The sequence below is a fragment of the Castor canadensis genome, chromosome 3, assembly GCF_047511655.1.
Source record: "Castor canadensis chromosome 3, mCasCan1.hap1v2, whole genome shotgun sequence".
Taxonomy (NCBI): Eukaryota; Metazoa; Chordata; class Mammalia; order Rodentia; family Castoridae; genus Castor; species Castor canadensis.
This window is the reverse complement of record NC_133388.1, coordinates 86,341,936-86,369,284: the sequence shown is the minus strand read 5'-3', so window position 1 is coordinate 86,369,284 and position 27,349 is coordinate 86,341,936. Positions and strand designations below refer to the sequence as shown.

The window sequence follows — 27,349 nt, the reverse complement described above, 5'->3', positions numbered from 1 at the left end:
GTGTTAATAGGTGCTGGGATGTAGGTCTTTGGTGCATGGGCTCACAGTGCTTGAGGCAAGATTTATGGGTCTCCTTAAATTCCCTTTCACCCTGACAGGCACTGGGCCAAGGAGAAGCCTGGGAGGAGAGGTGTCACCTCTTGCTGCATTCGACTAAAGGAGATCCACTGGCCAGTGCTACCCCCAGGAGGGCTCAGAGGCTCACAATGACCCTGGGAAGGCCTCTTAGACTGGCCTTTGAGGCTACCCTCTTCCCTGGAACCCCACCTCTCCATCCCAGGGCCCACCCAGGGCCCCATGGCTCGCAGGCAGTGAAGAAGAGTCTAGAGGCAGGATCTTAGCTCCAAGGAAAATTGCTTTATTCTGCTTCCTCCCAAGGGGCTTTTACAAAAGTGCCAGGTCTTGGGGCCTCACTGGCACCTTCAGGGCTGGGCAGATCAAGATGTGGCAAAAACTACTCCTCATTCAGGCCCTTTTGAAAGAAAACAAAGTTCAAATTAGCTCTGAAGAGGCAGGTGTTGCGGGGATGGGACACAGAAAACAAAGGTGAGACCAGGGCACTGGATGGAGTGGAGGCTTCTTGCATGGCTGATGGAAGCCTCTCTGGTGGGGCAGATGTTTCCAGGGATCGGTGGAGGATAGGGCTCTGGGGTGGGCCAGAGGGAAGCAGCATAGGGGAGGACAGAAGGTCCTCTGGGGCATACATTTGATGTTTGAGTTGCAAGTTTAGAGGCCAAAATTAAGTTGGCAGAGGTGGAAACTAGCAGGTAGAGGGACATTGGGATATAATGGGTGTGTATTAATTAGAGGCTTGTAGGGTTGCTGGCCACCCTAGGGCTGGGATTCACAGAATCATTGAAAGTAAGATCTGGAAGAATCTTAGAAGTCACCGGAAGCTCAATTATGTTGGCCTCTGGGGCTTTGTGGTTTAACTGGGAAACAAACCAGAGGCATCCCTGCTGTGAGGATGCTCATCTGAGGCTGCGCCTGCAGTGGGGGTGACGAGCGAAGCGCAGAGGAGGGACCCACCTTGGCACCGATGTCACGGCTCTTGGCCCTCAGCTTGTTGACCTGGGACTCAGCGATGTCTGCCCGCTCCTCCGCCTCATCCAACTCGTGCTGCACCTTGCGGAACTTGGACAGGTTGGTGTTGGCCTGCTCCTCCTGTGAGGGGGTGAGGGGATGGAAGGATGAGGGGACAGGGGGCCTGAGCCCTCAGCCTTCCAGCCTGGGGGACTGGCTTCCCTATATCCCTCCTTCAGTCCTGGACCCCAGCAGGGTCACACTCACCGCCTCCTCGGCCTGGCGCTTGTAGGCCTTGACCTTCAGCTGCAGCTTGTCTACCAGGTCCTGCAACCTCAGCAAGTTCTTCCTGTCTTCTTCCGTCTGGGATTAAGCGGGAGGGCAAAGGTAACGATGATACAGTCAATGGAGGCAGTAGCCCCTGCCAGCTTCTCTCCTCTTTATCCTGAGCATCACTTCCTGAACCAATTCTATTCTCTGATTCTCACTAAACACTTAGATTCTCCTTGTAATTTCTTTCCAAAATGTGTGAATATTTTAAATAATGTGTTACAGGAAAGAATCATAGGAGGTGATGAGATTCCTGAAATTATGCTCTAAATTGTGTATGTGTGCCATTCCAGGGAGCAAGGCCTTGAGGGTCCTGGGACGCCAGGCAGGATAAAAAACCTGGCTCTGGAGCCCAGCACGTGCTGGGAGTAACTTTGGGGCTGCAAGCATGATGGAATTTCCTGGGCTGCAATGGAGATGACACAGACTTATTTTAGGTCAAGGACAAAGTGTACTTAGAGGGAGGTGACATGCTGGATTGGAACACAGACAAATTCTAATTGAAAGTCTGACTCTTGAACACATCACGGAGACCTGGAGCCTGCATGGTTCTGGGTAACTAAAAAGTTTTGTGATTTGTTTGAATCGCTTTGGTTTACCTTTGGTGATTTTGAGGGGGCAAGCCTGTCTACATATTTGCTTCCTGAAGGGCAGTGCTGGATAAGCTCTGTCTAGAGATGGAGTGCATGGCAAGGTGGAGGCACAGAGACTGACCACTGAGTCAGGAGACATTGGAGTGAGGCAGGGCTGGACAGAGTAGGACAGGGCAGCTAGGGGCTAACTGCTGACCCTAGCACAGGCTGGGAAAGGTAAGAACAAACTCTTCATTTCCCTGGGTACTTGTCACTGTGACTTAAGGTTATGGTGCAAGGTCCTGAATCACAGCCCTGCCCGCACCTGGTAGGTGAGCTCCTTGATGCGCCTCTCACTCTTCCTCATGCCCTTGATTGACTCTGCGTTGCGCTTCTGCTCGGCCTCCAGCTCATTCTCCAGCTCCCGCACCCGGGCCTCCAGCTTCTGAAGCTGCTTCTTGCCACCCTTCAGGGCGATCTGCTCTGCCTCGTCCAGCCGGTGCTGCAGATCCTTAATGGTTTGCTCCATGTTCTTCTTCATGCGCTCCAGGTGGGCGCTCGTGTCCTGCTCCTTCTTCAGCTCCTCCGCCATCATGGCGGCCTGTGCACAGGAGAGAGGGGTGCAAGGACTGCTCGAGTCCTCAGGCCTTGGCTTCCCGGCCCTGGAGTGGGCAGGCAGGGTGGGGGACTCACATCTGTGATGGCCTTCTTGGCCTTCTCTTCTGCGTTCCTGCACTCCTGTACTGCCTCCTCCACTTCAGTCTGGAGCTGGGACAGGTCTGCTTCCATCTTCTTCTTCTGGTTGATGAGGCTGGTGTTCTGAGGGCAGAGAGTGGCCAGAGCAGGAAAGGCACTGAGCATCCCTGACTGTCTCTCACCCTTACCTGTTAAGTCACACCAGCCCTGCTCCCTTCAGGAAAGCACAGGGGGAGCTGCTCACCTGGGAGTGCAGCAATTGCACCCGCTCACTGGTCTCAATCAGTTCCTGCTCTGCCAGCTTCCGAGACCGCTCGGTCTGCTCCACCACGGCCCTCAGCTCCTCCAGCTCGGCCTGCAGCAGGTTGTTGCGTCGCTCCACGATGGCGATGTTCTCCTTCAGGTCATCATTGGCACGGACTGCGTCATCCAGCTGGATCTGGGTGTCCTGAGAAGCAGGAAAAAGGGCATGAGGGTTGGGAGCTCGTTCAATGCCTTCACAAGGCTGCTATGCGAAACTGGATGTGGGTGGAAAGTCCATTGTGGAGGTTCCAGAGGTCAGATATCTCTGCAATGACCACAGGTCAGGAGGGATTCTGGGGCCTGTGATAGGACAATATCACATAGCGAGGCCGTGTGGAATGCTAGCTCCTCTCTGAGCAAAGTGACCTCCTGCTTCTAAGAGTCTCTGTGTACCTTCAACAAGCTCTGGAGGCTTTTCACTTGCTTCTGGGCCTCGGCAGCCATGCGGTTGGCATGACTGAGCTGGATCTCCATCTCGTTGAGGTCACCCTCCATCTTCTTCTTCACCCGCAGGGCTTCGTTGCGGCTACGAGTCTCCGCATCCAGGGAGGTCTGCAGCGAGTCCACCACCCGCAGGTGGTTGCGCTTGGCCTGCTCCATCTCCTCGTCCTTCTCTGCCAGCTTCCGCTCGATCTCTGCCTTGATCTGGTTGAACTCCAGCTGGGCTCGGAGGATCTTACCCTCCTCGTGTTCCAGGGACGCCTGAGGGAGGTGGGGAAAGGGTTGACATGGACAGTCAGGGCGCAGGAGGGAGAGGAGGGAGGCAGAGGGATCGCCAGGTGTCAGCCAGGACTGTGGCCTGGAGAAGAGTTGGGAAGAGATGGGGAAATGGTGCTGTAGGGGAGGAAGGGCTGGGTTCCCTGGGCTTCCTGACTGATGAATTTCTCAACTGCTAGATCTTGGGTTGAGGTGGACAGTCAGGCTAGGAAGGGGGCAGGGGTCTGTCCACAAATGATGGTTACAGACAAAGTTCAAAGAATTCGGCTTAAGTGGTTCAGTGCAAGAAGCAGAAAGAGGAAATAAAAAAGAGAATGCATAAGAAAATGAAAACAAGCCTAAGAAAAGGTTGTTCAGACTCTCACAGAGGAGAGTCAACCATGAAGACAAAGAAGGAAATGAAGAGAAAGGTGTTGCCAAGGAAACAGGCAATCAGGCAGACTGTAAAAAACACAAAGAGACAGGCAGAGGTGGATGGGGACATGAGTGAAAACTGGGAACTTGTCGAAATGCAATAGGTGCAATGCTTGCATGAGAACACGGATCATGCATTCATTCCACAAGTATTTGTTGAGTGCCTGCTATGAGCCAGGTTCTCCACTCTGGGGATGAACCAGTGAGCAAACAGACAAAGGGGTGAAGGGAGCTTCAGACTAGAGCTTAGCCTCCTGCCCTGCACACACACCTCAGCCTCCTCCAGGGCTGACTGCAGCTCCAGCTTCTCAGCCTCCAGCTGCTTGCGGATCTTCTCCAGCTCATGGATGCTCTTTCCGCTGGAGCCCAGCTGCTCAGTCAGGTCTGAGATCTCCTCTGTGGGGAGACAGTGTCTCTGTTGGGGGCTACTATGGTTCAAAAGGGTTAGGTGGGGGAGGGGCATGATTCTTTGCGCAGACCCCCTTCGGGGCCCCTGAGCAGCCCTACATTGAACCATGGTTCCATGGCCCCTCTTGGCCTCTGGGCCCACACACCCTGAAGGTTCTTGTTCTCCCGCTTGAAGGTCTCCAGGTGCTCCAGTGACTCCTCATAGGCGTTCTTGAGCTTGAAAAGCTCAGTGCTGAGGGAACGCGCCTCTTTCTGTGATGACTCCAGCTCTGACTGTGACTCCTCATACTTCTGCTTCCACTCGGCCAGGATCTGCAGGAGACACAGCTCACTGTGCAGCTCCTGCATCCAGCCTGGCATCCTGGGGCTGTCACAGGCCCCTCGCCTGGGCTCAGCTCTCCTCCCCTGCCTCCCAAGGAGGTTGACTCTGGCCTCACACTGGCACCAATCCCCTGGCTTCCCCAGCCCTGCACGCAGGCTGCAGCCTCCACCCACAGACCCACCTTGTCGAAGTTCCTTTGCTTCTTGTCCAGGGCTGCAGCGGCAGCATTGGAGCGCTCCACATCCACCATCAGATCCTCAATCTCATTCTGCAGCCGATGCTTGGTCTTCTCCAGCGATGAGCACTTGGCATTGACGGCTTCCACGGCCTCCTCTGCATCCTGCAGCCTCTGGGCCAGCTTCTTCCTGCCCAGGGGAAGGTGGGACAGGGTGGGAGAGGGTGGGGAGGGTGAAGGATGTGGATTTGGACAGAGAAAAAAACGTGAGCCTTCCAGAGACAATGCTTGAGAACACAGAAGTGTTCAGAGAAGCCTGTGGACAAGTTTAATGGGCTGAGAACTGGACAGGGCAGGGTTCAAAGGCCTATGGACTCTTTGAGGACCTTGGGTGGCATCCTTCTGGCCTTGGGTCAGTCTTTCAACCTCAAAGTAGAGGAAGGTGGGCCTTTCCTCCCCCTGCCAAAGCTCCCTGCCCCAGATGGGAACACTCCGCCCTCAGACAAACCTTTTGTTCGTCTTATATTCGGATGAGAAACATAACGCGAGCAAAAAGCTTCCCTGAGAGGAGCAGGAGGTGGGGCCGGGGCTAGCTAAACATCTGGTGTGGGATCTGCTAAGGGGAGGACTGGGCTGATTCCTGTCTGCGAAGGAGACTCAGCAGGAGGCAGGCTGCCCAGGACTCACTTGGCCTCCTCCAGTTCCTCGGTCCGCTGGATGGCATCCGTCTCATACTTGGTCCTCCACTGGGCCACCTCTGAGTTGGCCTTGGATAGCGCACGCTGCAGCTCGGCCTTGGCCTCGGTCTCCTCCTCGTATTGCTCTCGCAGCAGGTCGCAGTCATGCCGGGCTGACTGCAGTGCATGGGCCAGGGCGTTCTTGGCCTGGAGAGAGGTGGGCACCAAAAAGTAAGTCCCAGCCCTTGCCCATCTCCTCTCCCCAACCTCAACATACATGCTCCCTTGACCTCAACTATGTCCAAGTCTCCAGTGAACCTGGAATGGTCTATTGAGTACTAATGACACTGATGATGCAGTGTAAAAGATTTACAAAGACCTGCTGCCAACTGCCCTGTGTTCTTGTTACAACAGGCATTCTCATCACTGCTATTTATAGGGGGAAGGGTCTTGAGGCTAAGTCAGGAGGTTTCCCCAAGGTCACCAAATTATGAGGCAGGTTAGTATTGAGCTCTGGTATTTATTTTTTAAATTAATTAATTTATTTTGCAATGCTGAGGATCAAACCCTGGGCCTTGCTCATGCTAGGCAAATACTCTACCATGACCTACATCCCTGGTCCAAACTCTGGTATTCTTTAAAACTCATGTTCTTCTTTCTTTTTCATGAGCTCAACAAAGTACGAGAAATAGACTCCATTTAGTTTCCTTCTCAGTTTTCAGATTTCCCTGCTAATTCTAAGACTTATTTGTGCAGTGCCTGTATCCCACACCAGTGCCCACCAAGGCTATAACCTGCCTGCCTAGATGACTTCCTCTCTGCTCCTCAACCTCTGCTTCTCACCCAGGGGTCACAGCAGAAAGCAGAGGGCTTCAGTTTGGGGAGCAGATTTAGGAGGCATGTGGTAGGGTCTGGGTTATTATTTCTTTTTGAATTCTTAGAGGATAATGGTTAGACAGAAAGCCTTGTTCTTGGGAAAGGAAGCGATGCAGACACAAGGCCAATTGGTGTACTCCTTGCTTGGGCTAGGTGGTCCAGATCCAGGTCTTACCTTAACCTCCTCCTCCAGCTGTCTCTTGAGGTCCTCCAGCTGCTGTGTGTAGGTGAGCTTGCCTCTGGTAAGCTGGGAGATCAATGCTTCCTTCTCATCCAGCTGCCGTGACAGCTCACCTGGGGAGACACAAAGCCAAGTTCAACTTTTGAAAGTCAGCCATTCCTCTCTCCATCAACCCTTCCTATGACCCTCAAACCTCATTCTTTGGAGAGACTGTACGTGTGTATGAGGTGTGTGCACCTCAGAAGGTCAGGGAAGCTGGGGTGGAGCCCGTGGAGTCCAGCTCCAGGCTCACCATTCTCAGTTTGCAGCTTGGCCCGCTGGCTGGTGAGATCATTGACAGATCGCTGGGTCTCCTCAGCCTTGCTCCGATGCTCATTCATCTGATCTTCCAGGGTCCGGCACATTTTCTCCAGGTTAGCCTGAGGGAGAAAGGGGAGAAAGGAGTTACGTGGTGGATGCAGGAAGGACTGAAAGGGGTGTGAGGGGTGTAACTAAAGGAGAAAGGGAGAGGGAAGGCATGGAAGGAAGGAGAGTATTGGAGAACCACGTTGGGGAAGGGAAGTGGGAAAATGAACCAAAAGGGGCAGAAAGTGGAGGTGGGTGGAGGGAATTGGAGGAGAGGAGGGGCTGAGCAGGGTCCACCTTGGCCTTGATGATCTGCTCCATGTTGGAGGTGACGTCATCCAGCTCCAACTTGAACTCGCTCTTCTCCTTCTCCAGCTTCTGCTTCACCCTCTGCAGGTTGTCGATCTGCTCACCCAGCTCAGCCACACTGTCAGCATGCTTCTTGCGCAGGGCCGCGGCTGTGGCCTCATGCTGCAATGTGGCCTCCTCCAGGTCCCTGCGCATCTTCTGGAACTCAGCCTCTCGCTTCTTGTTCATCTCAATCTGCACAGAGGTGGCCCCGCCGGCCTCCTCCAGCCGCTCGCTGATCTCCTCCAGCTCCCGGGACAGGTCTGAGCGCAGCTTCTCCACCTTCGCCCTGGCAGTGCGCTCGGCCTCCAGCTCCTCCTCCAGCTCCTCAATCCGAGCCTGGACCCAGACACAGAGGGCTCAGACCTGTCGTCTGTATCCCTCCATTGGAATCCCCTACCCCAGGGTTCTGAAAGACTCCTGGTCTGTCAGGAATAGCAAGTGGGCTTATTTTTACCAGTGGAGAGGTGACCATAAAAGAATTTGGGGACGATGACTTGAACAGTCAAGTTACCCTTCCTTTAGGCCGGAGGATTACTTATTGTATTTATTGGAGGAAAAACAGTTGAAGCTCACCCTTGAGAAGGGACAAAGACACCTGTGTTTTAGGGATACTTTAAGCAGCTTAATGGCAAAAAAGTAGCAAAAGTTTAAAATGTGTGTCTGATCAGATATCTAAAGACCTAACTCCACATCTGCTGTAGAAGTAAGAACCAAAGAGCTGACCATCAGGGCTCAACAGACCTTAAAAGTGATCAGGTAACAGGGTAGGCAGGGAGCCCCAGAGATCTGGAGTGGGCTCCCTCTGTTCACCCCGATTACAGCAGAGCTGAGACAGGAAGCCACAACTTCTGCTCTCCAGACATGGAGGGGGTTTTTGTTTTGTTTTGCAGTACGGGGGCTTTGCATTTGCTAGGTAGGTGCCTCTACTGCTTGGGCCATGCCTCCAGCCCCCAGACCTGGTCCTTTTCAGGGCCTTTTCCTATGTCTTCCTTGGATCACACAGTCCCTCTGATGGGGGGAGGGGTGTTCCATGGAGAGATTGTGATAACTTTGTGTCTCCCTTCATGGACATACAATAAGTTCCTGCTCTGCTGGAAACAGTACATCTTGGAGTTGTGGGGTCAGGGTTACTGAGAACCAGCCCAGGGCCTGCAGTGTCCACCCTGGCCTCTCAGACCTTACCTGAAGCTCTTTGAGCTTCTTCTGCAGCTGGATGCCCAGGGCCTGCTCATCCTCAATCCTGGCATTGAGTGCATTGAGCTCAAAGTCCTTCCTATAGAGAAAGAGGGAGGGTGAGGCAAGGAAGGCTGGCTGGGCTGCTGGAGGGTCCACCAGTGGTTGGAGATGGTAGTAAAAGAAATAAACAGCAGGATTTAATTAGAAAAACAGCTTCCAGGGGGTGACATATGATCCCTGAAGGTATAACACCTGCTGTAGGATTGAAGTCTAACAAGAATGTAGTGGAGGACTGGAGATGGGAAGTTGTAGACCACTTGCCTAGTGGGTAAAGGGCACTGAGTTCAAACCCCAGCACCACCACCACCACCAAAAAGAAAGGAACGTAGTGGGAAGAATGGCAGGGCTGGGCTCTGTGGGACTTCCCCTCTTTGGTTTGTGTTTCTTCTCTGTAAAATGAGGGTTTGAACAAGGTTATTTCAAAGGTCTCTTTTAGCTCTGATGGTCTTTAATTTGTCACGGTTACTTTGGGCAACTCGTTAAACTTTCTGAGCCTTAGTTTCCTCTTTGATAAAGTGGGACTAAAGATACATCTTTAGAAGGTGATTGAGGAACCAGTAGGATCATATATTTATTCATTCATTCAACAAATCCTGTGCTGGAGGAAATGTGAAGACTCCTGTGCAAATGCACGCCAAAGAACTTTAAGATCCTCAGGTACCAAAATATAGTCTGCAGCTCTCTGTTCATCAAGTCTGGGTGCACCTCTGGGAAGGACTTGCAATAAGTTTTGCTCCAAGTTACTCAGACAAAAGAAATGAGCAAGCTCCTCCACTTCTTGAACCAGTGGGCCAGCCCATTTCTTTGTGGCCCTCTGGGTTCTCTATGAAACACCCCAAAGGGACTTTCCTGGGACACTTTTCTATGCAGCCTTCATTTATGTCAAACTACCAATTTTCAAAGGAGCTGTGCACAAAGGGAGTCAGGTGTTACTTTAATTCCCTACAGGGTCCAGGAGGGAGAAAGGGTTGAGTTTCAAGTTAGATTTCTGGCCAGGAAAGACCGTCAGTCACTGATGGGTGTGTTGAGGAGGGAAAGCTCTTCCTGGGAGCCTTTGCCCACAGTTTGAGTATCCACTTGTGGAGGCTGCACAAGGCCATTGCCCCTCAGAATGGTCTTGTTTCCACTTTGTACTGTCATGCACAGAACATGCTGCTGGACTGGTGAGAAGGAAGGTTATGGGGAGGGGAACACGGTACTTTTTCAGCCGCTCATCCAGTTGCTGCTTGTCATTCTCCAGGTCCATGATGCTCTCCTGCGTTAGCTTCAGGTCGCCCTCCAGCTTCCGCTTTGCCCGCTCCAGGTCCATGCGTACCTTCTTCTCTTGCTCCAGAGATCCCTCCAGCTGGTGGACAGAAGGACCAGCCATGTCTGGTAAGGTTAAACATCCTGACTTGTGATTTTGTAGATCAGTTACTCCACATTTGGGGAATCCTGGGAGAGTGTCCAGGACTTGGGAAGCCTTCTCCAGAAGGGGACTGAGAAAGTGCCTAGCACATAGGGGGCTGCTCAATAAATATTTGATGAATGAATGAATGAATGACTGTGAGATAAAAACCCCAAAGCTATGTTCATTTATTCAGCATCCTATAAGCACTTACTGTTTCCAGGCTATGTAGACAATTTTTTGGAGACAAAAAAATTGAATAAACTCAAGTTCTCATCTAAAGGGACCTTCTAGTCTGCAACTGAGACAAATACTTAAATAATTATAATACAGAGTAATTAGTGATTCAATGTGCATGTGCACATCTGAGGGAACAAAAGCCACTCAGGAGCAGACCCTGACTAAAATATTACAAGTGCAAAGAGTTCTCACAAAATTCCCAAAGAAAGGTATCAAGTCATTATGAGATAATTTTCTGAATCAAAGGCAGAGGTATGTAGGCTTAAAGCTAAATTAAACAAGAAAGTCCATTGCTATTATTGAGCATATTAGAGAGATCAGATACATAATTCAGAGCTGATCATCCTGCCCCTTTTCTATTCCCAAGCTTCCTTTTAGAAAAGTGGGTGAATACCCTCCAACATCTGCCACCCAACAGACACATGCAAACACATAGACACACCCCTCTGAACACAGATGGACATGGTATATCTAGGCCTTAATCACTCTCAGTCTACTTACATCATCCACTTGCTGCTCCAGCTTGACCTTGGCCTTGGTCAGGGTGTTGACCTTGTCCTCCTCAGCCTGAAGGTCATCCAGGGCCTGCTGGTGGGCTTCTTGCAGAGCTTTCTTCTCCTTGGTCAGCTTGACAATAATTTCATCCAGCCCAGCCATCTCCTCTGTCAGGTTCTTCACCTGCAGAAGAAAAAGCCCACCCCATTTAGGGTCAAAAGTCATCAGTCTGGAGACACTTATGAGGACTCCATGCCAAGGACCAGGAGATCTGGGCTGGAGCTAGAGGGAGCTGGCCTCACCTTGTTCTCTGTTGCATGCTTCTCCTTCTCCACCTTGGCCAGTGTCAGCTCCAGGTCATCAATGTCCCTTTTGAGCTCGGAGCACTCATCTTCCAGCTTGCGCTTCTTGGCAGTGAGCTCTGCGTTCATCTCCTCCTCGTCCTCCAGCCTCTCAGTCATCTCCTTCACCTTGGCCTCCAGCTGGATCTTGTTCTTGATCAGCTGGTCGCAGCGCTCCTCTGCATCAGCCAGGTTGTCTTGTTCCTGAGGGCAAGGCACAGAAGGGAGGCTGATCAGAGGGCAGCATCTTTACCCTGGCAGGTGGAGGAAGGGAAAGGTGTATCCCTCAAATGGGAGGGGAGCTCCAGGATATTCTCAGTTAAGAAAAGCCTCAAGAGCTGGGGGAGTGACTCAAGTGGTAGAGTGTCTGTTAGCAAGTATGAGACCCTGAGTTCAAACCCTAGCACTGAAAAAAAAAAAAAAAAAGAGAGCCTCAGAACGGTGTGTGGCATGGGAACATTGGGGAAAGGAGCAGAAAGAAAGGGAACAAGAAGTCTTTGACTTTTTTCCTCTGGTCTCCTTAGCATTGAAAGAAGGGAACTGAATTTGCTGATGCAAATGCTTTATATATTTACAACCTAATGAGACGGGCAACTTTATTCCCTGTCTAGGAAGGAAGAAATTGAGGCTCAAAGATGATTCGTGGTTTTTCCAAGGTCATAACATTAACCAGTGAATCTAGGTTGAACCCAGGTAGAAAAACTTTTTCTTTTTTGCCTTTCCTCCTCCTGAGGGACCACTTCAGAGGTATGTGGAAGTGTGACCCCAGAAGAGCTCTGCCTGTGAGGGGACAAGATGGCAAGGCCCTGGTTGGGGAGGTGCAGGGTTGTGGGAGGTATAGGCAGAGCGGATGGAAGAGCTAACATTGACCCCAGGAGCCTCACCGCCTGCACTTGGAGCTGCAGGTCATTCTTCTCCTGCAGCAGAGACACCATCTTCTCCTCCAGTTCCTTGCGGCGAGCCTCGGATTTCTCTAGTGCCTCTTTGATGCGTGCGAACTCCTCCTTCATGGTGGCCATCTCTTTCTCTGTCTCTGCACTCTTTAGGAGTGGCTTGATCTTGAAGTACAGCTTCATCCAGGGCCAATTCTTGACTCCCATGAAGGCCCGAATGTTCCACTGGATTATCAGCAAGGAGTCTCTGCAAGGGTCCAGCCACAGGGGTGGTGAGAGAGCCTTCCTGCCTCCTTCCCATCTGAGGCCCTACTGCTACATAATATTTCCTTTCCTTCATACATTTCATCCTCCCTGAGGCCTTCCAACCCCAAACCATCCTGTGCCCAATAGGATCCCCTCCTGCTGGTCTCTTTCTACTGGAACCAGTGAGGTCTTTCTCCTGACACTGCCTTTGAACCAGTCTGGGCCTCAGAGAAGCTGGGGGCCTCCTTTTAAGATCTGTCACCTGCGTTCCAACAGCTTCTTGTACTCCATTCTGGAGAGCACACCCCGGGACTGGGCCTGGATGCGAGTGATGATGCGGCTCAGCCTCTCGTCTCGCATCTCCTCCAGCAGCCCCAGCAGCCCTGCTTTGAAGAACACCTGCAGAGAAGGTATGTGTTGGGCATGACTGGGAAGGGGTATGAGGGAAAAGAGGTGGCAGAGATTATCTTAAGAGGGGCAACAATGTAAGAAAGAACTGGAGGGAGGAGGCAGTGGCAGATGGAGATGGGATGGGGAGTGTTGATGAGCTGGGGGGAGGGGGTAGCATGTGATCCAGTGATATTCCTAAGGTGACTGACTGGTAGAAGGACAGGTATCAGGAATCAAAGCACAAGGGATGTCTTCCTTTAATTAGTTTCCTGCTTTTTCTTACCTTAGTGTGACCAAACTTGTACTGGTTGTGGTCAATGTCTAGGGAGCTCAGCAGCTTCTCAGCCCCTTTCCTGCTGTCAATGAACTGCCCCTCAGGGATGGCCGCTGGATTCAGGATGCGATACCTGGCAAGGGAAGTCCCTGGAGTCACCCGCATTCTGAATGGATCTGTTCTACCTTCAGAATCTCCAGGGCCACCTGCAGACTTCTGCCTCCACCAGGGCAGCCCAGGCTCCCCCTGCTCCCTGATTCCTGGAACACCCCTGTACCCACCTCTGCCGGAAGTCCCCATAGAGGATGCGGTTGGGGAAGCCCTTCCTGCAGATGCGGATGCCCTCCAATACACCGTTGCAGCGCAGCTGGTGCATGACCAGGGGGTTGTCTATCACCCCTGTGGCAGAAGGAGAGGAGAATAGTGAGAAATGAGAGCACTGGACTGAGAGCCAAAATTTCTGGGTTCTAATCCTGTCTGTGGCACTTATTAGCTTGGTTTCACTTTTTTGTAGCCATGCTTTTGACAGTAACTAAAAGGCTTTCGTATTTCTTATTTATATGGCTTACACCTATCTTATAGATGATAGCCAGGACAAATGCATCCAGATATTTCTAGATGAGTAAGCTAAGGCCAACTGAGCCAAGTGACCTTGTTTGCCTAAGATCACTAAATTGATCAAGATCAGAGGCAGGAGCTGGAAGTATGTCTCCAATGGTAGAATACTTGCTTAGCTGATATGAGACCCTGAGTACACACACACACACACACACACACACACACACACACACAATAAGAGCCAGGTTTGAACCCAGGTCTCTGAGCCACTGTCTCCTTATCAATTAAAAATGGGTAGATACTCCTCATATGTCTCATTTAGAATTATACATCACTGATGGGGTGACATCCATCAAGTGCCTTACACATTACATTCCAAATGTAAGGTAGCACTGGGAGAGAAAAACCTCATAAGAGGGAGAATGTGATTTAGAAACCACCTGGTGGCAGATTAGGAGGTGACTTAGAAGCTGGAGCAGTGCTTAACCAGTGGTGGGCTGGCCTGAGTTCATGGGCTCACCTGGGGACTTTGTCTCATTGGGGATGATGCAACGCACAAAGTGAGGATGGGTGGAACGCAAGTTGGTCATTAGCTTGTTCAGATTTTCCTGTAGCAGAAAAAGCAAGAGGGAAAAGTAAAGAAAGTGAAAGAAGTAGGAAAGGGAAAGGAGAGGAAGGAAGAGAAAGAGAGGTGGAGAGAATACAAGGAGTGCCTAGATTAAAGGGTGCTGGAGGAAGACATGGAAGAGCAGAGAGAGTGAGAGAGAGAATGGATGACAAGTGGGAGGCAAGATTAGAGGCCAAGAAATGAAGGGTAAGAGAAGACAAAGTGAAAAGGACCAAAAATGGATGGAGAAGACTAGGCGCAGAAAGAGTCAGGGAAGGACAAGGCACGCTAGGGCTGGGGGCTGGGTGAAAGTTGGGGGGACTAGAGCAGACCAGGACCCATGCTAGGCTGGGGCTGGGGCCATGCACTCACCCTGTGCAGAGCTGACACAGTCTGAAAGGATGAGCCTTTTTTGGCCTTGCCTTTGCCCTTTTCAATAGCTGTGGGAAGGGGAGTCAACAAAAGGAGCATCAGTGAGCATGTGGGGAGGTGAGGATGTGAAGTGGGGAATCACAGTTTCTCCCCACATCTCACTGGCTTTTGGCATCCAGATGAGGACTCTCAATGTGTCTGCCGCATCATCTCCACCCAATTCCATCCCACCAAGTCTGTGAACCTCAGGGCACAGCTCAACAGGAAAGTGGTGTTGTGCAGGAAGTGACCTGCCTCAGAACTATGGCAGAAACTCTGCCCCTTACTCCCCTGGGTCCCCGTTCTTTACTTACGGGCATCAGCCCCAGCATAGTTGGCAAATAGGGTGCTGAGCAGCTTGAGGGAGGACTTCTGGTACAAGGCCACCACGGTCTCATTGAGTGGGTCCTTGTTCTTCTGCAGCCAGCCCAGGATGTTGTAGTCCACAGTGCCGGCGTAGTGTATCAAAGAGAAGTGGGCTTCTGGCTTCCCCTTGATATTGCGTGGCTTCTGGAAGTTGTTGGACTTGCCCAGGTGGTTGTCAAACAGCTTGGCTTTGAAGGTCATGTCAGTGGCCTTGGGAAACATGCACTCTTCCTCCAGGATGGACATAATGCCCATGGGCTGAGAGTAGAGCAGAAAGCATCAATGAATGTGCTCCATGCTCTGTGGTCAATTTTTACTCATGGTGATGGCCCTTGGGAATTCAACTACTAGGCTCAGCTCTGAAGACCATGACCTACTGACTGCAATCTGTTCAAGCTTTCCACAGGTGTGAGATTTTGTTGGTGCCAGACGGACCATTTTGAAAGTCTGGATTGTGGCCGCTTCTAGTGCTTTACACACCACTGCACCCCCCCACCCCAGATCCTTGAGATATTGAGGTTGAAGATAGGTGAGCTCTTGTGATCCTTCACACCACCCTCACATATTTCCTAACCCTTGAATGGGACCCCAGTAAACATGCAGGTGAGGGGGAGGTCATCCTGCAGGTACCCAGCCTTCATGTGTCTACCCTCCAGCCCCTGGTAACTTTTCAGTCTGCTTCTGTCATTTGGATCGTACTCCCCAGAAGAGAGAGGGCTACCACTTTATCTGGGCAGTTCATACAGGGTGTAGATGGAGCGCTCAGGTGGGGGGGACTGGGCAGCACCTTCTCGATAAGGTCGATGCAGGCCTGAAGGTCCATCCCAAAGTCAATGAACTCCCACTCGATGCCCTCCTTCTTGTACTCCTCCTGCTCCAGCACGAACATGTGGTGGTTGAAGAACTGCTGCAGCTTCTCGTTGGTGAAGTTGATGCAGAGCTGCTCAAAGCTGTTGAACTGCAGGGTGGGGGACAGCAGGCCAGACAGTGGGTGTCTCAGGGGCCACTGAGTTCAGTCCCAGGCCAGGGCAGGGGAGGGAGGGCTTCCCCTGAGGACAGGGACAACAACTGCCTCTGTCGCTGCATGACTCTGACTCCCACTGCCTTCCTGCCTGGCCCATGGCTGGCTCTCCACAAATGACTGAACACGTGATCATTCTCCCACTCAGGGCTCCCAGACTCACGTCGAAGATCTCAAAGCCAGCAATGTCAAGGACTCCTATGAAGTACTGGCGTGGCTGCTTGGTCTCCAGGGTGGAATTGATACGTGTCACCATCCAGTTGAACATCTTCTCATACACTGCCTTGGCCAGTGCACCAGTTGCGTAGGCCACCTGCAAGGGAGGGAAGAGATCCAGATGAGCAAGGCTATTGAGAAGAATGAATTTAAAAGCTTCCACTCCCCATGCCATGATCTCCACCCCACCCATTTACCTTCTGAAGATGGCTTACCTGCTGGACATTCTGCCCCTTGGTGACATACTCATTACCCACTTTTACCCGAGGGTGGCACAGTCCCTTAAGCAGGTCAGCTGAGTTCAGCCCCATGAGGTAGGCTGATTTATCAGCCTCTGGAAGAAAAGGACAGATGGCAAAGTTGGTAAAGGGATATCTGCTCTGCAGATGTAGCCCTCAGTGACTTGACAGCTGTCCTCAGCTTTCCTGCCTCTCACCTTCTGTGCCATCTGGTTCTGCCTGCTCCTCTCGCTGCTTCTGTTTGAACTTCATGTTTCCAAAGTGCATGATGGCACCTGTCAGCTTGTACATGGAGTTCTTCTCCTCTGAAGTGAAGCCCAGCACGTCAAAAGCACTCTGTAGACAGACCCCATATTGAAGACAAGAAGTATGACCAGTAATTGCGATCCCATGTAAGTTGTGTTCTGAGACTTTGGTACTCAGTGAGGAACTCCAGAACAAAGATGGAAGACGCAGGAGCAGGGTGCTGCCTCATCCCTGCCCACTCTCAGTGGTCACAGGTATTTTCTGGAGATGCCCCAGGATACCCACTTATATTTTCAGGCCCTATATTTGCTTCCCTGCCTGGCCTTCCATCCCTGTCTATACTGTCCTTCACCTAACAGCCTGGCCCAGCCCCATGGAGTCTGCATGACTCTCCCTCCCACTTCTCCTTTGGTGATGCTTTGTTTCTTGCCTTGTCAGCCTCTGCCCTATGGTTCTCAGTCCTCTCTGGTTTGTGGGAATATCATATATTAGCCAGTCCTGTATCATCCTTCCTACATCCTGCATACCCTGCTCACAGGTCACATTCTGGACCCTGAGAGAGGCCATAACACTAAAAAAAATCAGATAATCGGGGTCTCAGCTCTGCTCCTGAGCTGGTCCCATGTCCTCCCACTACCTGCCCTCCACCCCCGTGGCTAGGTCCTCACACACGCACATCAGTGGCCATGAGCTCCTCAGAGTCATCAATTGAGGCCACGGTGGTCTCTCCTTGGGAGATGAATGCGTAATCATAGGGGTTGTTGGTGATCAGCAGCATATCTAAAGAGAGAAAATGTGGTTTGTATGTGACACAAGCCTCCAGCTCTCCTGGGGGGCTGCTGGCCACAGCACAAGGGCCAAGGGAGAGCAAGGGACAGGGCTTGACTTGGCTCCAAACCCCACAGAATTGAATCCAGAAGCACCACAAAGCCCAGGGCATGCCAACAGAATCTAGCCACGAGCAGAGGGGAACGGGTTGCCATGGAGACAGCTGGTCTCAGTCTGTGGATTTGACTCACCCAGCAGCTCCGGCTTTTTGTTGGACAGGATTTGGTAGAAAATGTGATAATCTCTCTCTGCTTTCAGCTGGAAAATAACTCTGGATTTTTCCAGAAGGTCTGTGAACAGGCAGATAGAAGGAGAGGAAGAAAAGGTTAATATTTAGGTGCAAGGAAATAGAGGAAAATAAATGAGAAATGTAGCAAGCAAAACGCTGAGGCAGAGACTGGTACACAGACACACATAGATCACATGCAGAGACAGAAACAGAGACCCAGGGAGAGAAATCATCTTACAGAAAAAGCCCAGAAGAAGGCAAACAGATGTGCAGGGACAGAGACAGAGAAACACCCAGAAGTCTCAGAGACAGACAAATGTATAGTTAGAGAAAGACACACAGAAACAGAGACAGGAAGAGAGGATAAGAACAGGAAGGGCGGGGGCAGAGAAGGAGAGAGAGAGAGAGAGACAGAGGGAGAGAGAGGTTAAGTTCAGATGGTATAGAACAAGGGTAAGCTCAGGCTAAGCCCTAGCAGATTCGAGGAACTCACAGGTCTCTATGTCCGCAGATGCCAATTTTCCAGTTGCCCCAAAATGGATTCGAATGAATTTCCCCTGAAGAGATAGAAGAGAGTGGTGATGAGTTGGAAGAAGGAGTACATGTGAGTCCAACTCTGGGCTAGCCTAAGTCCCAAGCCCAAGGTCAATCAAGAACCACTCACAAAGCGGGAGGAGTTGTCATTCCGGACGGTCTTGGCGTTGCCGAAGGCCTCCAGAGCAGGGTTGGCCTGGATGATTTGGTCTTCCAGTGTACCTTGCTAAAGTCAAGAAGAATGACAGGTGAGATGGATTTCCCTCCTTTTCTGTAGGACAGGTCTTTGGAGGACAACAGGCCTACCTTGCCTGGGGTTTGGTCCTTCTTGCTGCGGTCCCCAATGGCAGCAATAACAGCAAAGTACTGGATGACCCTCTTGGTATTAACAGTCTTCCCAGCCCCGGATTCTCCACTGTTGGTACAAGTGAGAAGATACTGCCTATCCTACCTGAGAGTAGGAGCCCTGAGCAGGAAGTTGCCAGATAATATGCACCCAAGACACACAGCAGTCTTTGAACACACATAGGCTCAGAGAGAAAGCAGGAAGGATGCTTCATGTAGGCCAGAGTTAGGGAAGCACTGGTGACTCACGCCTGTAATCCTAGCTACTTAGGAGACTGAGATTGGGAAGATCACAGTTTGAGGTCAGCCCAGGTGTATAGGTTGTGAGACCCGCCCCCCATCTCCAAAATATAATCAGAGCAAAATGGACTGGAGGTATGGCTCAAGTGGTAGAGCACTTGTTTTGTAAGTGTGAGGCCCTGGGTTCAAACCCCAGTCCCACAAAAAAGAAAGAAAGAAAAAAGCATAGGTTTGAGCAGGTTGAGCAAGGTGAATTGAAGGAGAGAGGCCTGGGGTGTTTTGGAAAAAAGAGTGGGCGAGGCTGGAAGAATGAAGGTTTCTTAAGGGAAAGATGAAGGGAAATGAAGACGTGAAATACAGGGTGATAACAGCCTTAGGGTAAATGAGTGAAGAGTTGGAGGAGAGTGGAGATGAGAGGAAAAATAAGAGATGGATGAAAAGCAGAAAAGAGGAAGGAGCACAAAAAGGAAGGGTTTGGGCAAAGGTCCGGAAATAAAGAGGAGACAGGCATGAAGGTGGAGGGGAAAGGACCATAGATGGATACGTAGGAGTTTCAGTCTATGCTGGCTGCTGGGGTCAGGGATTCTGAAAGGAAATGGAAGGAGCTACACTCACGTGATGAGGATGGACTGGTTCTCTCGATCTGGAAGGGAAAAGAGGACAGGCAATGGGGTGAGGGCTGAGGGCCAGGTGGCTGTTGGGTTGAGGGGACACAGGTAGGGGTGGGGTGGGGGGCTCACCCGTCAGCATGTACTGATAGGCGTTGTCAGAGATGGAGAAGATATGGGGCGGGGCCTCACTCCTCTTCTTGCCACGGTAGGCGGCTACCACCTCAGCATTGTACACTGGCAGCCACTTGTAGGGGTTGACGGTGACGCAGAAGAGGCCTGAGTAGGTCTGGGGTTAGCAAAGGGAAAGTGAGTTGCCTGTAATGCATGGGGAGGAGTGGCAGTTGTCAGAATTAGAGAAAAACCCCAGGGGAGAAAGAAAAGGTAAACCTCTGAATGTGCTCACACTGAGTCATGCCAGTCCCCAGGGTATTAGAACTGAGCCAAGCATCTAGGGCCAGTGGGCACAGAGGGCCTCACTGCCTGGACACAAAGAGCAGACATCTCAATTCCATCTAGCCAGGAAGCTCTGGGTTCCAGGGAATCTCCTGGTACTGCCACTCACATAGATCATCCAGGATGCGTAGCGCTCCTTGAGGTTGTACAGCACCGCAGGCTCGTGCAGGAAGGTCAGCATGGCCATGTCCTCGATCTTGTCGAACTTGGGTGGGTTCTGCTGCATCACCTGGTCCTCCTTCACGGTCACCGTCTGCAACAGCCCCACCAGAACCCCTGTCAGCCTGTGTTTTCTCTCCTCCATCAACAGGGAAAGCAGTAGAGCAAGTTATGGGACATCAGTGTTGAACAGAGAAGGAACTGGGGCCTCAAAGACAGCAGAGATTGAATTATGTTGGGAATGAGAAATGCTCTCTGGAGAGTTTGGATCTCTACCTAAAGGAAAGGAAACCCGGATGGTCCTCAGCTGTGCATGGGATGGATCCTGCATGTACCCTATCTGTGCACTCTGGGTAGGGGAGGTGTCTGAGGTGAACCCTCACACCAGTCCTGCCACTCACCTTGCCATTCTCCGTCTCGGCAGTGACTTTGCCACCCTCTCGAGACACAATCTTGGCCTTGACGAACTCCTCTTTGTCATCAGGCACAAAGACATCCTTCTTGAGGTCGAAAGGCCTGGTCTGGGCTTCCAGCCGCTCCTTCTCTGACTTGCGCAGGAAGGGGGCGGCAGCCCCAAATGCAGCCATCTCCGCATCCACCATGGCTGTGCCTGTAGTGAGCAGGAGAAGCTAACTGCCTTCCGTTGCCCATCTGCCCTCCCCTTTCCTGGGCTCTCCCCACTCCAGTGTAAGCCCCTAAACTTAGCAGCATGCTCAGGACTCAAGAAGAATCATTGGTGAGTCTCTTATTCTTCAAGCTTACCCCTAAACAGAGAGCAGCCTAGCAAATCTGCCAAGGTATAAGAAGTGACTAAGTTTTGTTCAGGCTCTAGGGACAGGAAGAGGGTTCTGGGTTTCTTGTGGGAGCAAGAATCTGACTATATTCATCTCTGACCCTCACCAGTCCCTGCCCACTCGCTAGTCACAGGTAAGGGGTTCCTGGTAGCCAAGACAGGATAAAAACTAGAGTTCCAAAGTTTGGCTTTGGGGTTACCATATCCAACCTTCCCAGATGCCCCCATACTGTCTTCAGCTTATCATACCTTGGTTTCTCAAATGTGTCTAGAGATGAGAAAGTGGGCCCAGGCCCGAAGGGGACCTGGAGAAAGAGAAGAGGCTTTTGTCAGGCCAGACAATGGCCCAACCTTGCTAGTGCCACCCTGGTTCTGCCCTGCACCTGAAAACAGTTGGGAGTGATGGTCAGCTTCTCTGATCCATCCTCTTTCTCCTTTCCAAACACTATTTCCTTTTCTCCCAAGGATTCCTTTTAAGTTTCCTGACGTCTCTGAGCTGCACTCCTCCCCACTCTTGCCTGCACTTATCTAGTATGACTTTCTTTCTTTGCGGCACCTACAAAACAGCAATGGCCACATTTGTTTAGTGCTTTCCAGTCAAAGCACTTCCATACACATTCTCTGACTTGATCCTCGGCTTGCTTGTCCAAGAACACAAAACAGTTAAGTGGTAGAGCCAAGACTTGAACTCCTCTCCTGACACCAAAGCCACTTATTTTCTACCCTGTCCCCGTTTTGTCAGACTATGTGGGCACTCTCAGTGCCGTTGCACAGCACAATGCTCTCCACATGCCCTCTGATGGACATTTATGGCTGCTGCTTGTGCACACATCTCAAAAAGATAGGCTTCCTCCCTACTCCTTGGCCCTCCACCACAGGGTCCACATGTGCTTCAACAGACAACGAGCACATTTACTCATGTGCACGGCATAAGTAAGCTCCCATGGCTGCATATCTTCAGTATACTAAGAGCTGGGACACCCACACCCATGTGCCTGGGAGCTCCTTCTCTGTGCACTGTAACAGCCTTAACTCCTGGATGCACAGACAAGAATCTCCATGTGCGTGGACATGAACAGGCACACATTTCATCCCTCGTAGAACTAGCTTGTTAGCATACACGCTTCCTATATAATCATTCTCTGCCTTCATTTTCCACCCCCTCAAAGGAACTGCTTGCCCTCAGGCATGATGACAAACACACAGTCTCCCACTTATCTATCGTAGGTAGTGAGGCATATACCCACCCTAACATTCCAACCACACGTGCTTGTATACACACACACACACACACACACACACACACACACACACCACTAATGCATCCTGGTTCCATACGCTTAGGTACAGATATTTTTCCCGTCCTGGGAAACATGAATTCCCATACTCCTATGACACAAACATACGTTTTTAGGTGCATATGTGTGCTCAACAATGACCTGGTACTCTACATGAAGCCCTGAAACAAGCTTGCTATTCCTAGAAGAACCATTTCCTAACCCTGGAAGAAGACCTCCAGCTCCCACTCCTACCTGAGAGCAGCAAGGAAAGAAACAGCAGGAAAGAGCTGAGAGCCAGACCTGGTCTCAGGGGCTGTATATATGGGGCAGCAGGGTGCCCCCACCCCCACCTGCACCCAGTCCTTAGCCAGATTTAGAAAGGGCTGTTGTCACTAAAAGCATTTCCCCCAGGCTCCCCCCCCCACCACTGCCAAACAGTGCTTCCCTTCCCCCTCCAGCTAGGAAACAATTGGAAGTGGTCGTCATTGTTATGGCATGGAGTGTGCAGGGTCTGAGTTCCAGGGGGCGGGGTGGCTCAAAGTGAAGTAAAAATATCTCTCAGGCCAGGCCTCGTATTCCACAGCTGGCCGGAGAGCAAACTGACCACCATGACCTCAGGGAGACAGGGCCCTGGCTGTCTTGCAAGCCCTTCCTAGCTCCTGCTGCTGCTGCTGCTCCTCAGACCCCTTGTCCCCACCATTAGCCTGGCCCTATTTCCTCAGTGTCCACCCTGCTTCCTTGGGCATCCAACTGTGGGGTGGGAAGGGGCTAAGTGTCAGCAGCAGAGAGGGGTGGGGTAGAGTTGGAGGCATGGACCCAGGTGGGGGCTGGATGGGGGCAGCTGGACGAAGATTTTTAGATAACTGGTGAAGACAATGAGAAGGGAGCTTAGACATGGGATCTCTGGCTCAGACACTGATTTCCTTGGGGCAGCAGGCAACGCGTTGAGGTCACTGAGCCTCAGAGCCAGATAGGTCTTTAGCAACTCATCCAAGCTCTTCATTTTATGGAGAGAGGAAGTGCCTTCTGTTAGATCACACAGCTAGTTCACACAGCAAGGTTCAAGGCTTGGAAAACTTAGCAGATAGGAGATGGAGCCCTGCCCAGGAAGGGTTGGGATTCCAAGGAGGTAAGGACCGACACTGGGTCTTGAGGCAGGATGTAGCTGCCTGATGGTCCTAGTTGGAGCACTTTCTTGACTTGCTTTCTTAAGCTCTGCTTTGTAGGTACTAGAAGCCCCAGACCACAATCCAACCCTCTTGGGGCTATAAATAGTACAGCTGCTTTGACTGAGAAGGAAACCCTCAACCAAGATAGTTATTGGCTGGCCAACCCAGCCTCTCTACTGGGGTGACCTCTGTCCAGACCTGGATGCAATTGGTGTTCTGGCAAGTGGAGAGAGGGAAAAGACAGGAAAAATTATTCCCTTTTCTGCAGGCCCTGGAAGCAGCCTCAAGGTTGGGAGGAGAAGAGCTAGGGCCCCAGCCTTTGAGCACAGAGCACAGCTGATACCTCACTCTTCCAGCACAGGCTCTGCAAGCTTCTGTGTCCAGGCAACCATTTTGTGGTTTAGTTTGAAATCCCTTCTTTCCAAGCACAGCCCTCAGCACATTAATCTATCTGATTGGCTGTTTAGAGGAGAGAGGCAGGCCTGGGGGATGGGGTGCAGGGCAGGTACATTTTGAAGGTGGTGTGGGCAGAGCAGGGAAGGGAAAATTCAGGAGAGGGCCTCCTTGGGGGCTGCTTAGTAACCAAGGCACACTCTGAGGACACTAAGCAGCTGAGTGGAGGATGCAGGCAAGCAGGGGATAGACCACAGACCACAAGGCCTTGTCTGATGCAGCTGTTGCTCTGCAGGGCCGAGGTAGACAGTTGCTGAGGCGGCTGCATTGGGCCCTGTTGCTACTATGCCTGGCAGAACAAACTCTGGGGAGTCCCTGTCAGGCTTTGCCAGCTGCTGAGGCAGCCCCACTGGTAGGCACCTCCTGGATTGGTGATGAAAGGCAAAACCCCTTTCAGCCTCCCTTCCACCTTTCTAAGCACAAAGGTGACATTCCTCCCTTATGTCCCAGGACTCAGGCACAGATGCAGGCAACTGAGATGCACAAAGGATAGTGGGCCAGCCTCCATGGCTGTGAAGTTGGGAGGCCTTTTCTACATTTTGTAAACCAATCACAATTTATTTCCCTCTTTTCAGGTTTGGGGGACCTTGGCCTATTGATGTTTCTGTGTTACCGTTCTCCACACTCCACACCTCCCTAGCCCTGGGCTCTCTGCCTCATGTCTCAGATCGGAGGGTCTGATGTTCTTATAGATCCCTACTCAGTCCCCACCCTTCTACCTGCTCTGGGCTCCATTATGATTTTCTTTCTTCTACTTGCTGCTGTTGGAAGACTGAGTACCTTCCACTCCTTCATTTAACAAATGTTTGTTTATTTATTTATTTATTTATTTATTTATTTTCAGTATGGGGGTTGAACTCAGGGCCTTGTGCTTGCTAGGCAGGTGTTCCACCACTTGAGCTACTCTGCAGCCCAACAAGTATTTAGTGAGTGCCTACTATGTGCCAGGCATTGTTCTAGTCAATGGCTATATATCTATAAGTATAGATATACATCTATGTATAAATATAGATTAATATCTATAAATGTAGATATTGCATTATATATGCATATATACATATAGATGTATATATAATATAGATAATAATATAGTGTACATAATATAGATATGTATATATAATATATAGAGATATATATCTATAGCATATATAATAGTGACCAAAAGAATGGCCCCTCCTCTGGGCTGCTCTATTCAACTGTTTGTAGAAGTAGAAGCCAGCCTTCAGCGTATAGCCAGTGCCTTTTCACACATGCACACCCCTAATGGGGAGACAGAAGGCTGGGCCCAAAGAGGAGGTGGGTGGCGATTGTACAGAGTACACAACAGAGTGATAGCAGACAAGGGAGAGCAGAGCAAGATGCTATAAATAAAAAGGGACTGGAGGGAGAGCAGCTTCACCAAGGTAGACCAAATAAGGCCTGTGTGGAAGGAAGGTGATCGGTCTCCCTGTCCTCTCCTCCCCCAGCATTATGCCTGCTTTGTCTGGGCTCTGTCACCACCCTGATCAAGTATCAGGCCCAAACAGGAGCCATTTGCTGTGAACATGCCAGTGGGAGTCCAGAGGAAAAGTTGCTAAAATTACTACCAGGAATTGGGGCGGGAGGGGGGACATTAGGGTAAACTAGAAGAGACCTAAGCATGGAAAAAGGGAAATCAGAAAGGAGCCCCAAAGCCCCGAGGGAAAGATGCAGAAGAGGGGGCTGGAAGAGGCAGGGGCCCTGGCCCAGGAGGAGGAGGAATGAAGTACCAGTTGTTTGTGCACAGGGAAGAGGGAACTCACCTAGGAGTGGAGGCCAGCTCTCCCAGTTGCCTGCCCCTAGAATCCCTGACCTTGGGGGGACCCTTCCCTGGCTTCAAATGGACTTGGGATTAGGGAGCTGAGCTTTGTGCCTATCTCAGGTTTCCCTCTAACAAACAGCTGATCCTTCTTGTCATTCTTTTGTCTTCCTGCTGGCTTCAAAAATCTTTGTACCTCAGCATTGCCACTCCCAACACACTGGACTCCCTACTCCCCAATCTCTGCCATCTGATAGACAGTGGCCAACTGGAAAGAGGGCTCAGTTTAGTTTTGGGGTGCCTTGGAAATGTAGATCTCTCTTTCAGGAAATGTTTGGAGGGACACAACTCACTGAAAATGAGACCTGGGCTAGAAACTTCAGGGAGCTCAGGAAGATCAGCCCAGCGAACTTTAAAACAACAACCCGAATTCTTCCATTTTCTGGCTGTGTGGTCTACGTCAGTCACATAACCCTTTGGAGCCCATATTTTTTATCATCAATACATGGGGATAGTTACATTTATTTGCTAGGGTTATGAAGATCTTTAGATGCCACACAGGAAAAGGGTATAGCACACATCAGACATAGTGGTCAGTTCTTATTATTAGGAGCATAGACCTAAGGAAGCCAGACTACAGATGGTAGGACAGGACCCAGCTGTAAATGCTTTGTCCTCATATCATCCTCAGCCTCACTAAGTTCCCTTGGTTCAAGGGATGCTGTGGGCTAGGGTGGATCCAGCATCCTATGGTCCTATAGCCTCTTCACTCCCAAATGGTGGCTGCCTATGGGAATGTCATGTTAGGGGGGCCAAAGTCCTCAGGCCACACTAGACTCTGCCCAGGCCCACAGCCCAGCTTTGAGATAAGACAGGCACCACTGCCTGTCTGCTGCCCATGAAGCCTCCCTTGTGACAGGCTAGCGTGCATCTCGAGGCCCACGAGGAGTTGGCTGAGTCAAATGATGATATGGGACAAGGACACCAAATGGAAGCAGAGGCTAAGCACTAGCTAAATGTTTCTTGTGTCCTGGCCTGACTATCTTAGGGGTCCTCAATGGAGCTGCCTGGTGGAGATGCCTGGTAGAACTAGACTGGTCCAGCAGTCTGGGAGTCAGGCTGTGGAGGGGAGACTAAGCTGGGGCCTTCAGGAGATGGGAAGATCAGGTGTCCTTCAGCCATCCCAACAACCTCTGAGCTGGAACCAGACTGATCTTAGGATCTTACCCCAGGATGTGGAAGGTCTAGAAACCTCTGTAAGAAGAATGGCTAGGATATTGTGACATAAAATGAAGTAATTGGGCAAACTGAAAAAGAGCATCCTGGTGTAACCTGCTATACCCTTGGTATTCAGACCTGGACCCATGACATCTCTCCCTCTCTCTCTCTCTCTCTCTCTCTCTCTCTCTCTCTCTCTCTCTCTCTCTCTGTGTGTGTGTGTGTGTGTGTGTTGGGTTTCATATGGAGACACTCCACTGGCACATGTTCCTTCACTTGAGGGTCTCTGCTCTGTTCACACATATCTCTGGTGCATCCAGGCCTGGACCAGCATAGGATATGGAGAATCGTGGGATTTACTAGGAGTGGGAAGTAATTGCTAGGTGAAGAGACAAGAGGCTGAGTAATCAGCAGTCCCCTTCCCAAGGGGAGAAGGGATTCTGTGCCTCATTCCTTTTGTCAGAAGCCCCTCTTCCTTAAGCAGATGCCCTGGGACCATAATCTGTTTCCCTCCACTACCATCTGTATCCTGCCATAAGTGCAGGTGAATGTGCACAAGTACTTGTGTCTATACACACATATGTTCATATGCACATATCTTTGTATAAACACAGATGACAGAGTTGGAGCTCTGCAGACAGTTGGTTTTTTTTTTCCTTCCTCCCTCCCTCTCTCCCTTCCTTCCTTCTTTCTTTCTTGGACTG

At 51.0% G+C, this 27,349-nt stretch overlaps 1 protein-coding gene across 1 annotated transcript; it reads right to left on the bottom strand.

The window, feature by feature from the left end:
* Nucleotides 1–337: 337 nt before the first annotated feature.
* LOC109697768 (myosin-7) lies at nt 338–22,377 on the bottom strand. Its single transcript, XM_020181608.2, has 40 exons — nt 22,281–22,377; nt 20,998–21,053; nt 20,357–20,565; nt 19,906–20,049; nt 19,473–19,629; nt 19,348–19,375; nt 18,454–18,562; nt 18,278–18,373; nt 18,107–18,170; nt 17,576–17,674; nt 17,233–17,336; nt 16,508–16,646; nt 16,287–16,405; nt 16,019–16,168; nt 15,622–15,792; nt 14,783–15,092; nt 14,430–14,497; nt 13,971–14,058; nt 13,174–13,291; nt 12,902–13,025; nt 12,491–12,627; nt 11,974–12,229; nt 11,051–11,293; nt 10,755–10,931; nt 9,826–9,971; nt 8,573–8,663; nt 7,337–7,726; nt 6,987–7,113; nt 6,689–6,807; nt 5,648–5,844; nt 4,967–5,150; nt 4,610–4,775; nt 4,327–4,451; nt 3,318–3,626; nt 2,866–3,069; nt 2,619–2,744; nt 2,251–2,526; nt 1,291–1,386; nt 1,030–1,164; nt 338–472 (listed from the first exon to the last, which is right to left on the bottom strand). Exons 3-40 carry the CDS (start codon nt 20,555–20,557, stop codon nt 455–457), a joined length of 5,811 nt encoding a protein of 1,936 aa, XP_020037197.1. The 5' UTR covers nt 20,558–20,565; nt 20,998–21,053; nt 22,281–22,377; the 3' UTR covers nt 338–454.
* Nucleotides 22,378–27,349: the final 4,972 nt, after the last annotated feature.